The sequence below is a fragment of the Corvus kubaryi genome, unplaced genomic scaffold, assembly GCF_017639235.1.
Source record: "Corvus kubaryi isolate FWS band 111438036 unplaced genomic scaffold, C.kubaryi_AGA036_p1.0 37256, whole genome shotgun sequence".
Taxonomy (NCBI): domain Eukaryota; kingdom Metazoa; phylum Chordata; class Aves; order Passeriformes; family Corvidae; genus Corvus; species Corvus kubaryi.
In genome coordinates, this window is record NW_024581076.1 from 3,473,797 (window position 1) to 3,491,296 (window position 17,500).

General features: G+C 40.1%; 1 protein-coding gene across 1 annotated transcript; it reads right to left on the reverse strand.

Annotated features, from left to right (window-relative positions):
• Positions 1–933: 933 nt before the first annotated feature.
• On the reverse strand, positions 934–5,848 carry MMP7 (matrix metallopeptidase 7). Its single transcript, XM_042023784.1, has 6 exons — positions 5,596–5,848; positions 4,844–5,067; positions 4,589–4,737; positions 2,353–2,478; positions 1,662–1,823; positions 934–1,143 (listed from the first exon to the last, which is right to left on the reverse strand). The coding sequence occupies exons 1-6, from the start codon at positions 5,710–5,712 to the stop codon at positions 1,121–1,123; spliced, it is 801 nt and encodes a 266-aa protein (XP_041879718.1). The 5' UTR covers positions 5,713–5,848; the 3' UTR covers positions 934–1,120.
• Positions 5,849–17,500: the final 11,652 nt, after the last annotated feature.

A 17,500-nucleotide genomic window follows, 5' to 3' on the forward strand; every position in this document is an offset into this window, starting at 1 on the left:
TGGTGTTTAGTTACCTTCCGGGTTAAACAGTGTCAGTCCTTTTTGGCACCCAACACGATCTTACCAGAGCGTGTTAAACCAAATTTGTTAGAAGTATTCATTGTATCAGTTTAATAGTCACTGGTCACCATGTTGATTTATTTGCTCTCAGAGTTGTTGTGCTTGTTCTCCGAGTTGCGCTGTGTGAGCACCACGTTCCCTGCTGTGCTGTCTCTCCTCTGGGGGCTGAGTTAAGGTCGTTCCTTGTACCGGGTAACACCGGTTTAGGAGACGATAAAGATGCTGGCCGTGACACTGAGCTGGTGTTGGCGCTCCGCATCTCTGTGTGCAGGGAGCCATCTGTCGGAAACTATTAATAAATACACCTTCTACCTTGCTAATTTTGATGATTTTGAATATCCTTGGGAGAATCCGGGGGGGGAGGGCAGTTTGGTTTTTACTGGTTTTTTGGTTGGTTGGTTTTTGTTTTTGTTTTTGTTTTTGTTTTTGTTTTTGTTTTTATGTTTTTTTTAAAATATTTTAAAATACCCAAGAGTGTTTGAGTATCACAGAGGACAATGGGAATCCCAGTCCACTACTTCTCCAACTTGCTTCTGTGGGAAGCCAGGGAGGACGTGATGATGAAAAGCTTTTGCGTTTGGGAAAACATCCCAGCTCATACTGATGGAAGCACTATGGAGACCTCCTCTATGTGTGAGCCGTACGGGAATCACACTGATTCTGAGGAGTCAGTACTGCAAAGTGCCAGGACATGCATAGGAACTGGAAGCAAGCCAGGAGCAGGGTTTGTTCTTACACCAGTAAATGCACACAGGCTTTTTAGGTGCCTATAAATCTATTCACAAAGATACTTGTCTGACTGTTTATCATGCATGCAGGAGTAATTTAATCCCCCAGTGAAATGCCAGAAGAAAAAAAGAAAACATTAGAAAACAGAGTATACTTTTTTTTAATTATTGTTTGGTGAAACTGTGTAAAGTGCAAATAAATCAATATAAAAATTCAGGGAGAGAAGGTGCAGCCCAGGAGTTTATCATCTTATTTAGCGAGAGGATTAAAATTGTTTTGGAACAACAAAACAATGAGATGTGAATTCTTTGGTCTTCATTAACTACTTCCTTCAAAAGTTCGATGTTTTTTTCCCTGTGGAAAAGAAGCAAAAAGAGAGACTCTACTGAAAATTGACAATGCAGACAACTATGTTTTATTCCTAGTGTTCCTCTAGCATGCCCTGAGGAAGGCAGTGCCTAAAGAAAAGCAACCTGACAAATTTTGTTCTGTGGGGTCAATTTTAGTTATGCTCCCCTGCTTCTGAGGAGTTTCTGCCTTTACTGAACTTGGTGAGTGGCACAGTACCTCTCCTTTCCTGCCAGTAGCCCCACTCAGTGAAACAGCTCATTTACAGAGCAAGGGCCACAGGATTTGCTTGACAGCATGCAGATGTATGTAAGGACAGTGCACTGCTGCTTTGTCACCTCTTTGTTGCAGTGGGTACAGGCTGCAGGAAACATAGTGAGGGGACAGAGTATGCAGGAGTGTACTTTTCCCAAGTTTCTTCCCTCTCTTTCTCATAATACGATGAGGCCCTTGCAATCAGGGAGAGTGAAACCTGTACCCCAGTAGGTTTTGTCTTGAAAAATCAAATTTCCTCGAGAGTTTACCATATAACTTCTGAATTCCTCGCCTGTCGTCTGCCGGAAGTCTGAAGGTTTGTGGGTTCTGATATGAATAGAGAGGATACATCAGAGCTCCACGGACATTTGAATGAGCAAGTCCCAAAGAATGGCCAAATTCATGAGCAGCAACAAGGAACAAATTGACATCTGCAACACAGAAGCACAGAAATGTATGTTAAAGGCATGGCATTTATTTTAAAAATACAATGAATTGAAACAGCAGGAAAATTTGTATATTTCAATTCATCTTGGAATGAAACCCTAGGCTTTTGATCCATTATTGTAGAACTTTCTTCTATAACTATAATATTTTATTAAAAACCTGCTGATTCCTTGCATATGCATCTAGAGACCCAGAGTCCCTTCCTGACTCTGCTTTTAGTCAACCTTATACCTGGAAGCAAGACAATTTACCTTTTCAAAATTTATATAGAAAACAGGGGCTCATAGTCCTTGTTTAGCCTGCAAAATGTGCTTTAAATATGGACAGAACAGGCATTATGTAGCTGTTCATGGCAATGAAGGACAAATACTTAAAAAGGTAGTTGAAAAGAACAGAAATATTAATACTGAAATGGTACTGCAGCATGAAGAGTTATTGAAAGCACTTCCGTAGATGTGTTCTTCCAGCATGTACAGTACTGGCCTTTCTCTTTCATATACACGTGAGCTTTACCTTGATTGATATCTGACCATTTTTCATCATCATCAAAATGAGCATCTCCACCAATCCCTTCTCCGGGTGCAAACGCATGGGCCAGTGTGTTACCTCTTCCATCAAAAGGATATCCATCACCATGCTCTGCATTTGAAATAAATCAATGTCATCAGATGATATTAGTTGTCATATTTAAATTCAGCAAATTGAAGCATGTTGCTGGTTTGTGCTAGTTTTGCTGGTTGCCAATCCTTAAAAAAAATCTTACAATGGCAGCAAGGTTGTGAAAATGAGAAGTGAGGCTTAGGGAACACTCTCCAAATTCATGTCTTAAGTTCAAATCTTGTATTTGATAGTTCGTGCTGCTGCATGTTTCGGAAAGAGCTGAATACTTTTTTCCTGAGTTTTTGCCAGAAGCGTGGTTCTGAGGCAGCAATCAGGGATTATTTCAGAATAAATACTTAATGCTTGGCAACATTGTTGTTAACATCTGAATGCTTTCCATTTTGAAAAGTGCTGGGCAATATTACTTGTCAACATTCTCACATTGATTTTAGTGTGAGACAGTGATTTGAAATAGATAACCATGTTTCTGAAGAGGTAAGTTCATTTATCCCCAGCCTTGAGGTATGGTCTATTACCTACTTCCATCACAGTGCAGGTGAAATATTGCTGTTTCCTACCTCGAGTGCAAGAGCTGGATCAGAGTTGTACCAACTTTGAAAATTTCCCCCTCCCTCATAGTGAGTCTCTGACTTGATTGACGAGTAGTTGGGAACCCAGATGTCGTCCTGTGTCCTTTCCCCCAGACCATGTGGATGGTCCTTAGGGCACGACTAACACAGGCGGAAGAGACCTAATTCTAGTGTGTGACATGGGATTAAAACCCATTCCAGCTTTCAGGATCATTTCTCACTTTGACTGGGACATGAAATCACCTCTTTATGGCAACATAATGTTCTTCCTATCAGTGACACATAGGCTTTGGACATTTTGGTGTTCACTTTTAGTCATCTGCTTGCAAGCCAAGTGTCTGATCTTCACCTACAGTCAATGGAGCTCTAGCTGATGCCATGATGATTTTTTGCCTTTTCTTTTATACCCCTGTTATACCTGTTTACAGCTTCTGTATTCTTAGTGCTTTTTGCCTACATTCTTGGACTTGTTTGTTCAGCTAGAAAACTAAACATTTTGGAAGCTTTGTAGGTAGAGAGTAATGTGCCCCAGACCCCAAGGTCCTCTCCAGAACACATTCTGTAAACTAAGATAGAACCATCCAGTAGAAGGTTCCTTGGGGAAGGAGACTCATTCAGGCCTCTCATTGGGGAATCTTTGATAGATATGCTAATTAGTAAGACCTGTAATGTTATACCAGATCTTTTGTGGGTGTGCATTGCAGTGTGCATTTCAGTGCATGCGACCTGGACGTGTGCACCTAAGAATCCTTAAAAGAAATACCATTATTTTCTCATGTAAAATCCCTCTTTTTCCCTTCTAACTGTGTTTGACTCTTAATTTTAAGACCAGGAAAAGGCATCATGGTAAACATGGCCAATGGATCTAGAGAACAAGTCAGATAACCTTAAAGGCATTTAGTTTGTCTAAGCTGAGTCAGTGTAGATGCCAGGCACAAGTTGAAGGTAGGACTACATCCATAGACTACTCCTGATCGCAGACAGACTTCTGAAGTGACTCTTCCGGTCATGCCCACTTACCACGCTTTGGCCTACACCTTGGTGCAATCTTGGGCTGAAGCATGCAATTCCTTCTAGAAGCAAATCAACCAAAAGACACTCTCTGTGGCCAAGCATAATGCAACCCAGCTGCCAAAGGCTGTTTAGTGTGGGAACCAGACTAGATCTAGGCCTAAGTAAACCTGCCTTAACCTGCCTGAATCCAGCCTGTGGAGGCTGGATCTTCAGAACCTGCTGATTTGCTCTACAGAGTTCTTACCAGTAGTTTGCACTATTTATCAAGGCAAAAAGAGCCTTGAACATCTAAATTTAAGTGTCTCGTTCTGGAGCTGAGTTCTCCCTTCATTTCATAGCTGTGACTCTGAAAGGATTTTTCTAATGGTTTTATACAAGTAAAACTGAATCATAACGTACAAATTTGGTGACATGATATAAAGAAGATAAAATATATGTAGACTTTGATTTAATTCGAAACTTTTTTCTTAAAGCTATGGCTATAAAAATACATGCTTTGAGTAAAATATGGACCATTGTATTCTAAAAATGACAAGTATTCTCACCACGACGTGCAAATCCAATCACAATGTCTGCCTGCCCTGTGTAGACTCTTTGGAAGCGCAGGGGAGTCACATCACTCCATACCATCAAGGCCCTTTTAATTGCATCATCCACTTTCTTTCTGGGTAGATCAGATGTATAACTGACAATCCTGTCAGCAAAGAAAAACACGTTAATATCATTTAGGGCGTGAAGGAAACCCACCTAGTTAAATACAAAGCAATTCCCTTCTCCATAAAACCTGAAACATCACTTACCTGTAAGTTAAATGTGTCTTTTTCCATCTTGGAGTTCCAGGAAATGTTTGGTATTCTGCTACATCGGGCAAACCACATCTGGGAAGTGTCATTATTTTTTCTGTTTCTGTGTCTAATTTTCCAGTTATGGTCAGGTGGAAAAACCTCTGCATTTCTTTGATCCTTTCTTCTATGCTTAGGTTTTGTGTTTTTGTAAAAATCGGAAAGAATTTATCAAGATATGCCTAGAAGGAGAGAGGAAAAATAAAAATTAATACGTATATCTGTGATGTTTTGGCAATTGTATTTTACGCTTAGTTGAATTGTTTCAACACCCTGCAGTCATGTCTAGTTTTAGTTGTATCTTTCCATTTCAATTTACCAAATTCTGCTCTCTCAGTAGTATAGACCAGCATATATAAAAAGAATTGTGATGGCAATGAAACATTGGAAGTAAGAAATCCTTTAAAGATACCACAATTTATTGAGCATTCAAATCTACAGCCTTCAAACACAGTACACGTAAAATTTTTGAGATATTTTAAAAATTACATGTTCCCCTTTATTTACCAGTTGGAACGTGGTCTCTTTTTAAAGTTAGTCTTAGGATGTCTAAGCTACTTAGCAAGTTTAAACTGTTTTATATCACCTCTGCCAAAACTGTTGTGGTAATGTAAGACAAGGATAATATACACAGATAGGAAAGGAATGTAGAAACTGAATCAAAAATCAGATTATTCATAATGTAGTTGTGTTTCCTCCATGTAACATACCTTTATTTTCTGAAGGTCTCTGCCGGTCCCTGGTTCTGGTCTCAGTTGTACTGGAAAAGCAGGAGCCTCAGGTAGGAAGATGGCAGCACAAAGCAGGAGGTAGTACATGGTGCCCATCTTGCTGAGGAGCCTTGCTGCAGCAGAAAGGGTTTGAGCTTCTGTCTCCCAAGACCAGAGCTAAAACCCCTTATATAGATCCTGATAGCTCCTAGCAGCAATTACATGTGTGACTCACTTTTTGGTGTTAGTGTAATGTCATCACTGCTCTAAGAAGTAAATAAAAGCATGTTAAACAAATCTTTCCTGTAACTTCCCTGTTGATGTCACATCACAGCTAGCAGCCAGCTTTTCTGGCTCTTTTCATATTATTCCAGTAGTGAAACCACAGGGTCATAGGGAAGTTCACTTTCTGTAACTTTATCGGTACAGTTACTGTGTAATCACTTCACACTGCACTTTTCCCATGTTCCTTATACACAAAAGCATTTTGCAACAGCCCTTTGGCTGCCTGCCTGTACCAGTCAATGTAGAGGCAGGGAGGAGATGGATGCGAGCACTGTCTCACTGAAACCACTGCCATTACCTAGGGAGCGTGAGCAGCACTGCCCAGTTCAGTAAACTTTAAGAGGCTTCTGCAGTTTTTACAGGGATCAGCAAACAGCTCTTTAAAAGTGCCCTCTAGAACTAGGCATTGCTTACAAGAACAGGTGAAAGCTCTCAGGGAAAAAAGAGGAGCGTTCCCTATCAAGTATGGAACTATCTTAGACCTCCGGCTGTACCAGTGCAATGTGATAGAGGCGCATTGAAGCACTGACAGAGCAGGGCAGCCATAACCTCCCTGGCTCCCTGATACCAACACTGGTCTCAGCTTTACCCCACTAAGTTTCACTGGATAGTTTTTGAGGCCTGGAAACACCAGTCCACAGGCTGGTTTATGATTTTTACTTCAGGGTGCACAGTTTTGTGACCATATTACCTCTAATCTGAAAGGAAAGGTGCATAACTAAGGAAAGAACATAGATATTTCTCACACTAGGACAGATTTTATGGGTATAGCTGAACATGTATTGAAGCATTTGTGGGTAATTAGCTTATTTCTGATGCACTTCTGACTGATGTGATGAGAATTGAATTTCAGAGAGATGATCTCTACCTGACATTGCTGAATTATGCAGGAGAGTACTACGCAGCAATGTCTGGAACAGTTTCTAAAGGAATGATGCTGTCGCCTAGTATTGAAAACAGCCCAGTTACCAACTTGTGATCATTTCTGTATGTTTTTGTACTTTACAGAAAATCTATCCATGCCCAAATGTTAAGATTTGATGAAAAAAATCCAAATATTTTATTGCTAGGAGCAGGTTCATCTTTTTCTTCCTCAACAGCTGCCTTTATGTCTGACTGTGGTAGTAGAGTTGGATCTGGACCAGGTTGCAGGAGATGGGGATGTGTTTCACTTTGAACTCCATGACTCCAGTGTGTGGGACTGGTTATTTCCTCACAGACACAAAAGGAATCTGAAGGGCTTCAGGACTGATGAACTCTTGAGCAACTCGCGTATATCTTTTACTGTGCCATGAGCAAAACTAAAAAAGGAGACTTTAAACATAAGAGCGTGATGAAAAAGGACAAGCTCTATGTTGTATTTAATTTTCTGCTGGAAGTTTGCCAACTCTGGTCTCTTTTTTTTTCTTTTTTCTTCCCAAAAAAGAGAGAAGATTTTGAAGAACATTAGGCTTGAATTGAAATAAAAAAAAAATCAGTGAAAAGCATTTTAATTTATTTGGGCTCAAAATCAGCATGAATCAATCTAATTCTAATAAGATCAATATCAAAAAGGAACAGATTGTGTTTCTTTAGATTTAGCTGTGTGAATTTTGCAGACTTTATTGTTTTTTCTTGATCTTGAATGGTAAAAAATATTACGGGTTAGGAAAAAAAAATTTCCTGCACAAAAATCATAGTCATATATCTCATATTCAGCAGAGAACCTGTGCCTATGTTGGAGAATATGGCCTGTGTAGACAAAGATGGCCTGTGTAGACAAAGATCAAGGAGATCAGAAGTAACACTGTAGAGACATTTAACAATAAAAGTTGCTGTAGCCACATGGTGAAGATAAAAGTATTCCATGATGTAAATTCTGTTAAGAAAACTCACAACATTGCCATGAAAAAGTTTACACTGTGACATTTTTGAGGAGAGTAACCCTGCTGTGATCAAGGATGCTTCATGAAACTGTCTTATGTGGAACTCATTAACAGAAACCAGACCTTTTGAGTTCTAGAGAAAAATACTTCTGTAAGAAGTAATACCAGAGCTTCCTTTGGGCAAGATGAGGATGAAAAAGTGAAGTAGAACTGAATGATTCAGTAGGGAATGATCATTCTGTCTTGGTCATTTGACTTGGGCAGAAGGCTCAGCTGAATTCTGTCCAATCTGAATGCAGACAACAGAGTTCATACAAGTCGAGAGCTGATCAAATATCTTTGTGAGTGTTATAGATCTATCTGGGATGGACTAGATTTATTCATAGCAGTCTGTATGGTGCTGCATTTGGATTTGTGGCTTAACCAGTTGTTGATAACACCTCCATGCTTTGGATATTGGTGAACAGTGTTCCCACAGTGTGAAGACTTTCTCTGCTCACACTTTGCTCTCATAGTATATGGAAGAGGCTGGGTGGGAAAGCAGCTGGGAAGGGACACATCCAGCACAATTCACCTGAATTCTCCAAAGGAATATTCCATATGATATAATGTCATGCTCAGCAATAAAACTGGGCTAGCAGAAGAAGAAGGAGGTGGGGTGAGGGTTGTCTTCCAAGGCAGCTATTGCCTAGAATTTGGTTGGACATCAATCTGTTTGCAGCAGGTGGTGAGCCTATGCAACACTTCCCTCCACCTCCACCCAGTCCTTTCATTTATTAAACTGCCTGCTCATCCTAATCTCTCCCACTGTGCATGGGGACTGAGTAAGTGGCTGTATGGGTGATTAGCTGTTGGCTGTTGGTTACCCACCACAGTGAATATCAAGCAAAAAAGAATTGCCAAAAATTTCTGAGGAATGTCTTGTTTGGGTCACTTGTGAATTATGCAATATTGTATTTAAAGTCCTACCAAACAGGATAAACCTGTTTTCTTAGGATCAGCAGAACACATGATTGGTTTTGTTCTGTTATCTGGGTATTCAATTTGACTAACTAAAAATAAAATTCAAACACGGCAAATAGTTTTGCAGAGTAAAATGGTGTTTTTTGCATTGCAATTTCCGAGGCTAAGTCCCATGAGGAGCAGTCTGATTCAGAACCTTCCTGGCTTCTGTGGTCCATTTCCACAGATTTTACCCCTGAGGGGGCTCTCTTCAAAGAAGTACCTTGGCACCTGTGATACAGGGCTACGTATCGTTTTTGCAGGCTGTGTGACGGTAAAACCCTCCAGTCATTCCTGCCTGGGCACCGGGGTCGTGCCAGGGCCCCTCGGCAGTGCGTCAGCTTGTCTCGGGAGAAAGACAAGCCAGTTCTTCTCTGCTGTTTGGCTGGATCAAGCTGCATTGAGCTATTTCTCAGCAAGATCCCACTGCTTTAGGGAAGGAAAGGCCCGAGGAAGGGATTAGATGTTCAGATTCAGCACAAACAATGTGATGACAACTAGCACATCTATGTCACTAATAATTAAGCAATCAAACTTAACACATCTCAACTTGTGGATTTATCATCTTCTCACAGTGTCTAGAATTGCTTTGCTTTGTTTCTCTAATTTGTATTTACAACAGGTTAATTGGGACATCGGGTGGGAAAAAGATGCAAATATAGATATAATACAGAGATTATTTTACAATAATGATCTTGAGCAACAAACCACAAGGGAAATGGTTTTCCTGTAAATGTTATCTACCTGCGTGACCTTCAGACACCCTCATTTCTTTAATTTTTCTGGTCCTTTGGTCAGTGATAAAGTCTGTTTCCTCTAGCTAACAGATGTGGATCTCTTAGAAATGGCAACATAATAATTGAATTTATTCAATTTAAATAGAAGCAATAACGTTTAGTTGTATGCAGTCTTTCTGTCTTCCATAAGCAATGCACGGGACATGGGGAAGGGAAGAGGGCCAGAGGTCAGTCAGCTGCATTTCACTGCAGCATCATTCAAAACCCTACTGGGTAGGAGAACTTACATAACCTCCCACAGTCAGCTTTCATTTGCGAACTCACTTTTTGTAGCTGGCTGTCCACATCCATTTGTACGTCTGTCTCAACACTGTCTTTAAATGACTGAAACAAAATGTAAACTAGAACACTGCATACATCTTGTCTTGGTAAAACCACATTATTTCTTGTAGGAAACCCCTAACTTAGCATTTGGACTAAGACAAACTCAGACTGCCTGTAATCCTGCAGCAAAACCCTGTGAATGAGCAGCAGAGTCCCACGTAAAACAGACTGACCATGTAGTGGTGCTGCAAGGACAGGCAGAGAAGCTGTGACAGCATGGGAGGTATGCTGGACTCGGTCTGTCTGCACTGACTGTAACCCAAACTGAGAAGTCAAAGTCTGAAGCTCTTCCTGACTCATCCTGATGATCTGCAAGGGTCTGTACATGCTGGGTCAGCGTGGTAAGTTTGAGCTTTGGTGATTATGGAGACCAGGGTTTGAAAGACAGGATAGACACAGCTGGACTTGACCTGCACTGAGCCTCATGGGCTTGTACAGGTCTTTGGAAAAAGTGCTGGGAGTATAAATTACATCAACCAAAGTTTGCATTTAGGCTGATTTGCAAAATCCTACATTTATACAAAAATTCAATGGCGCCGAAATACCAAAAGCTGATAGAAGATTTCGTTGTAAATTGACATGCAGTAAAGCAATTCCAGAGGAATTACAGGCTTACCTCCATGGTGTTCTGCTCTAGTACAGAAGGTGTGAGACTGAATTTGGATGTAGTCAATATAAGACCAGTGCAGAAGCTTGATTTATCTCATGTGTATTAGAGCTGAGATTCAGCCATGAGGATTGCAAACGACTGAAACCAGATGTATGCGAACAGAGGTAAGAAAATTTGTACACCATTTCCCTGGAAGTTGTCAGGTGTGATTATGTTATTGTGTCTATTCAAATGATTCCTGATTCCCAGCACTGATTCATGTCTGGAAGCTGTTTGCTGCTCAGGCAGGTGCTCCAGCTGTGGGACGGGTCCTTTTCTATTACCCTGTCTGGTTTCCAGTAACTGAGTGAATAGCCAATACCATCACTTTTTTGGTAAACCTGTTTATACCACTGAGGTTTTCTTTCACCAAAATTTCCTTCCTTGAGCAGAGTTGCAGTCCCACAAACAAGTTACAATGAGTTTTCCAACATGGTGGGTTTTGACTTTGGCACCACTGAAAAGCAACCCAACCATTAAAAAGTGCACAACCAAATAAGGACTGTTAGCACTGGGATGGTGAGGAGTGAGTCACAAAGGAGCCTTGCTGACTTTAGAAAAGTTTTTCATGCAGCTGCTCACAAGCCTGAGTGGTTGCTTAACCAAACTCTATTTGAGTAAACCAAAGTCTATCTCTGTACTAAGGAGTTAAGTGGCTGTAGAGGGTGAAACAGCGAGTGCTGAGGCTTTGGTGCCCATGTGGGAGGGGGATGTCCCAGGCCAGTTCAGGTCTGGTCCAGTAGGCTGAGCATCCACTGTGGAATGCTCAGCACCATCTGAAAGGGACACAGTTGGCTCACGCCCAGCTAATCCTGGTGTGAACTCAAGTGCAACAAGTGCAGATGGTTACGAGGCTGGAAACACGCACCTGGTCTGGAGTGGAACACTCCTGGAGGCACACCCAACACCCTGGCCCTTTAAAATCTAATTGACATCATTACATTTTCTCCAGAGGCGATTTTCACTGCCAGGTGACTATGGCTGATCTCAGGTCAGGAACAATAGGCTTTTGTATATATTAATCTTTCATTATCCATTCTATTAATGTGTGACAACAGGAGATTGCGCATTGAAGGAAGAATCACTCCAGTCCTCATCCTGTGTCCCAGAAGTTTACTGTAAATCAAGTTTGCATTTTTACATAATGCAAATTTAAACTTTTATGGAAGGAGGAAACTACCCTACTTGCCTATGTTTTTGGAAGATGTGTTTGTTTATTTTTGTTTTATCTTCTTTTCTTCTTTCTTACAAATGAGCAGCACCTTTGAAGGCAGAATTAATTTGCCCCAGACTGCTGTTACTCTGCCTTTCTCTGGAGGTAGTTGTCAGTTATTGTTCTGCAGAGGATGAAGGAGTTTGACTCCATCACACTAATAACAGATCCATGGCTGTACCATGACAAGGAGGAAAAGAAAAGCAAACCCAGTATGCTTTACACAGTTGAAATACAGGTGTTTTTCTGTAGTTTACAGTTAGCTGAAATTCATCTCTTGTGCACAGGGAAAGCAGCAGTGTTTCCCTAGGGATGTGCTCTCTGTCCAGGTCAGAGCAGGACATTAGCCTGTACTGGCTTTTGTGCTTGTTGCACTGTGGATTATGACAGCTTCCCAAATCCTGGGGAAAAAATGTAATAACTTCAATAATGTGAATGTTTTTAGCAAGCAAGGGTGGCTTTTTCTCCACTTAATATAGGCAACAGTGCCAGATCTTTAAAGAGCAATTACATCATGCCCTTGGTGACACCAGTATTTGTAGAATTAATACAATTAATTCCTTGCCTTATTATCATAGTTCCTCAGAAGAAATAAACATTTCTTACTATTCTAGTTTCACTTAGGACATCTGACCTAAAACTCTGAGGTCATGTACATTAACTGCAAGATCAGGATTGGGCTTTTGGAAAGTTCTGCCACGGTTTGCCATACCTGCCCCCAGGCTTCAAAAAGCCCCTGAACCATGCGTGCCCAATCAAAAACTGCAGCTGATCATAAAACAATTCTGTAGATGCCCACCAAGCCAAATCTTTGAGCATTGTTACATGAAAGCAAAGTTCACATGTTTGTACTAGAGGTCTTAAGGATGCAAATTTGGTTTAATGTTTGATCAACTGTTTTTATGGTGATTGATGGTTTTTTCTGTTGGACCTGTGTATAGCTGGCCTGTTCTATGGCTTATAATGTCTTTTTTACCCCTACAGAATTTGACTCTATTGCAGTAAGACATTTCCCATGATTCTTTTGTTTCTACATAATGTTTTTATGAATTTATATGTGCCTTGTTTCTTTTCAACTTTGTCTTGTAATATGAGATTAAACTGAGGAGAAACATATGAAATTAGAAGATATGATTATTTACTTATTTTTTATAGAGTACATACATGCCAGCAGGCTGTTCACACCATGTAGTTTTATAGTGGCACAACCCTAACTTGCAAGCCAAGTGTAATGGCAGACTGTAGAAAGATGTTCTATCATTAAGGGCTCTGTACATAAGGGTCAGTGAAATGGGTAGATTTTAATGCTGTGAGTGAAAGAAAGTGTGACAGGAGCATACCTCAGGATGGCAGTACACTTTTCATATGGTGAACAAGCAGCAAATGAATACACTAAGCAGCTAAGGGTATATTATGCTACTTGAACAGTGAGATTTTATGGTTGGAGATACACAGGAGGAGAAATTGTTGAGAGAAAAAGCAGAACATGCCTACACCTTAGGAAAAAAATTTCGTTGTTAATTGTGAAAAGGAAAATTTCTGTAACCGTGCTTGAAACCAGTTTCTGCCAGCTTCCACTTTAGGGATGCAACCTCATGCAGCTTTACTGACTTCCCAATTGAACTGTGTGAAGGCTTCGCTTGGCTGAGCTATCATGGGATGTAAAGCATCCTTACAGAGACTAGGAAGTTATCCCCACTTCCTCAGTGAACTGGGCAGGCAAACCACTTGAACATGAGTGTGTATCTTTTTCAGCAGTTTTCCAGCCACCATCAGACAATGACACTACAGTGTAATTTCCTGGTGGGAGGAGGAGTGGATTGCTTACTTCATCTGCACTAGGCAAGTGTACACTGCTGCCACTTTTGAACATTACCAAAGAAAATAAAATACAGCTTTCATTTCACTGTCATGGATGGGAGAACTTTCAGACTAAGGTCAGTGACTACCTATCAGATGCACGTTTCAGACAGCTGAAGGGGCTCTCAAATGTATGAATGAGATGACTTAGTAATTAGAAAAAGTCTGTGGATTTGTAGAAGCAGAATCCGAGAGACCTCAAAACCACATATCTGACAGGGAGCATAGCTATGGCCTGGTGGTAAAGCAGGAGTAAAACTGGTGCATTTTTCTAGCATTCTTAGTTGTTTGGTTGGTTTGTTTTTTTTTTTTACAACAGTCTGAATATTTATAACTATTTATTCTCAATTTATGTTTACCTTACAAACAGAGCATGGTTACAGCACAATTACTATGCTGCAGAGTAGGTGAGGATGGACAAGCAATTCACACAGCTCAGCTGGGCTAGGTCAGAGACAGCTGCAGTGATGTACTTAGAGGTGGCCTGGTGTGAACTAGCACTTTAATCAGCTGCTTCACAGCTTCCAGTATCTTCCCAACAGCTGGATTTCTTTCCTATAGCATGGAAAAACCAACAGAAGTTACATTATCTTTTAATGATTATAGAATATATATATATATCTGTGGAACTGAAAGAAGAGAATCCCACAATAGTGGACAGCTGTTATGAAATCACTGTAACAGAAAATAAGACAATAATAAATTGTCAAGTTCTGAATCAAAATCAAGAAGAGAATTTTTTTATTGAATAATTAATTTTTTAATGAATAATTTTGTATGAAGTACAAGTATTGCAGATAGAAACAGTGAAGCCTTGAAGAATCTGCTGTTGCACTTTAAATCAGAAAGTGATACACATTTTGGTTGGAAACCTATTGTTTGACCTCCAAGATCCAGCCAAACAGTGCAGTTTAAAAAGGAATTAAAATCATGTGCTGTGATTGTGGTTAAACATTGCACATCATCAGGCATAATGAGTAACTGGATAATAGTTGATCACAAGTTGAATGGGAGTAAAAAGAGTGTTTTTCTCTTTTGAAAAAGGCAAACATTATCCCGGAAGTGAAACAAATGAAGTCATTGTTCTGCCCCAAGAGGTCCTGGTGCATCTCTGAGGAGAGTTTCACACACAGTTTTGTACAGTATACATCTAGAAAGGTGGGAACCAACAGAAAGGGGCAGAGACCTGAGCCACAGGAATGTTATATTAAACATTACTTCTGTGGAAATGATCAAGACAATGGGCTTGCTAGATCTAGAGCAGAAAGGGTTGAGCAAAGATGCGATATCACCCCACAGCTATATGGGTCATACTGACAAAGGGGAAGGAAGTGTCTGCTGGGAATAGGTTCAGCTTAGCAGGTAGGGCAAATGCTCTAACACCAAGATAGTTGAGTTTGCAGCAGATTCCTTGATGATGCTTCAGAATCTCCGCAGTACTTTTAAGAAAAGCAGGTTAAAAGACACCACTCATTTGTCTGCCACTCTCTCTGGAGAACTGAAGCTTCATTCCTAAGGGCCAGATGGATTTAAGGCCAACAGAAGCAAGATAACCAGAATTACAGTGTCTGAACTTTAGACCTGTGGTGCAAAAGAAAATGAGTGATTTTTCAGGTACTACCTTGCGTGACCAAATGTACTTTGCATGCTTCATTTTCTTGCAGTACGACAGGTGATAGTATCCTGAAAGAGCCTGTGCAAAGCACACAGGTGCTCCAAGTCGCGTGCGTGCACGTAAAGGAATTCTCTGTGTTCAGATCCACAGCTGCAGGCTGACAGCATCCTTGTGGTGCCTCTGGACACTAACATCCAGGCAGGACTTCTTCCTATTTGTAATTGTAGATATGTTCCTAAGAGTCAGGAAAACAGGTAAATGAAATCTAGAAAAAACCCAACTAAACCTTAATTGGTTTTTACTTGCTCATATTTCCTATGAATTATGTAAGACTATGAATATTGATGAGGTTAAGAAAATAACATGTGTGCTGGACCATGGCCAGCACTGTTTTTCTGGACCACAAATCAACATGATATCAGTATAAATTGCTGAGGAACATCTGCTTTTCCTTCCCTGAGTTCTGTAGAAGCAATTGCAGCATGTTAGAGGCCTCAGCAGACTCTGCTTGTAATTTTAAGTCTCTACAACCATGGTTTTGTTCCAAGCACAATGGAAGTAATTTACAGGGGCTATTGACAGCTGACTGATGGAGCCAGTTAATGTATTCCGCAAAGTGAAGTGTACGTGTAAAAAACCCAACACAACTTTTCTTTTCTCTCAGTATTACATTTGCCAACCAACTCCTCTTTCAAAGCCTGCATTTTCTGCTAATCCCAGAGAAAAATTTCTGTGTTTCTTTGAAGTATTTTGTGAGTTTCCTCAGAACAATGAAAGTGCCTATTTTTGGTTGAGAGAACTGGATTAAAATTTCATGGAAAAAGCTGATTCAAATAAGCAGTCTCTAAATATTCTCATGCTATTACTTGCTAGCAAATCATCAAAGGGATCTTAGCATTGTTTGCATCCTTCATACACGTATTACTGGGAACATTCCTGCAGTGTTAGAGAGAGCCCTGAAGTACTGGGGGCTCACTGTGCTCACTGATGCACAGATGACGTGAAGAGTGAGATCCCAGAGGTGTGAAAAACTTTGAAACAGGAATGAAAATCCACTGACAAAACACTGATTTGCCTTAAAAATAAAAAAAAAATAGGCCAGAGCTCACACATCTTTTTGAGAGCCTAAGACAATTCGACCAAATGCAGAATAACGATTTCTAATTTTAGATCTAACTTGTAGAGATGGCGCATTGCTTATCAACAGTTTATTGAACTGTCCCTTCCCAACAATATGTAGTAAATATTCTCACTTAAGGAGAGGTAGAAGAAACAGAAGAAATTAATACTATCAAGAGGAGCCTGAACTTTATCTAAAGGTTTTCAGTAAGGTCACTGTGCAAGTAGCCATAACAGCAGGATTTATTTTTTCTTGATGGAGCAAAACCAACTGTATATAAATTATTCCTTACTCTGCATTCTGGATTTTTGTTCAATCTGCTACGTATGTACCAAAATACTTAGATTTGTTCCAGAATGTTATGCAGCGAAAGGTTCTCTTCTTGAGCTAATTTTCCAGAGGACATGTAAGTTCTTCTCACTAGACAAGTGGACTCTTACTAGGTTTTTTTCTTAAATGAGAACTAATATTCTTAAAGGACATTCACATATTCCATTTACCTATAATTATTATATTCCCTCCAGGCCTTGGCAAAATATTCATCCAACTGTAGATTAGACTAAATGCTATGATGCATTTCAGAGGAAGAGAGGACTTTAGCCCTACACATGGGGAGCATTTCAGTTCAACTTGCCATACAAGATCTGTATTCTGGCCCAAGAACACAACAGAAAGGGTAGAATTCCTCTGAGCTGAAAAATTTCTATATTGTGAACATGCCCAAGGAATGTTCATGAGTTCATGAGCCCAAGGTCAAATTCATGAGTTATCTTAACCCACTGAACAGATCATGTCCTAACAAAAGAAAAAATACATTAGGATTAATAGCAGATTTGAAAGCATGGTTTAGGTTTCATAAGAAGCTTACATTGTTTTGACATGAGAACAATTTTTGCAATTTGGTGATATATTGTAGTAAACCAAACACATGGAACTTAGGATTTTTAGACCAGAAGGTACAGTTTTGATAATCTATTTTGAATTTCTTTGTAACACAAATAAAATATATTATTTAACTTTTGTCCTTAGGTTCTGTTATGTTTTTGACTGCAGTGTCCCAGGGTACTGGCACTTCAGTTACTTCATTGGGGAAAGTCAAATTTGGCCTGAAATAAGGGACACACATGGAAAAAGGTTTGACAGAGGAATATGTTTCAATGGTAGGTGCTACAAAG

Excerpts from the sequence above, each read along its gene's own strand:
- MMP7 (XM_042023784.1), bottom strand. The coding sequence starts at position 5,712 with ATGGGCACCATGTACTACCTCCTGCTTTGTGCTGCCATCTTCCTACCT. Across the intron at positions 4,738-4,843 it reads AAGACACATTTAACTTACAG|GATTGTCAGTTATACATCTG; the intron begins GTAAGTGATGTT and ends CTTTGCTGACAG. Across the intron at positions 2,479-4,588 it reads GATTGGATTTGCACGTCGTG|AGCATGGTGATGGATATCCT; the intron begins GTGAGAATACTT and ends TTTCAAATGCAG.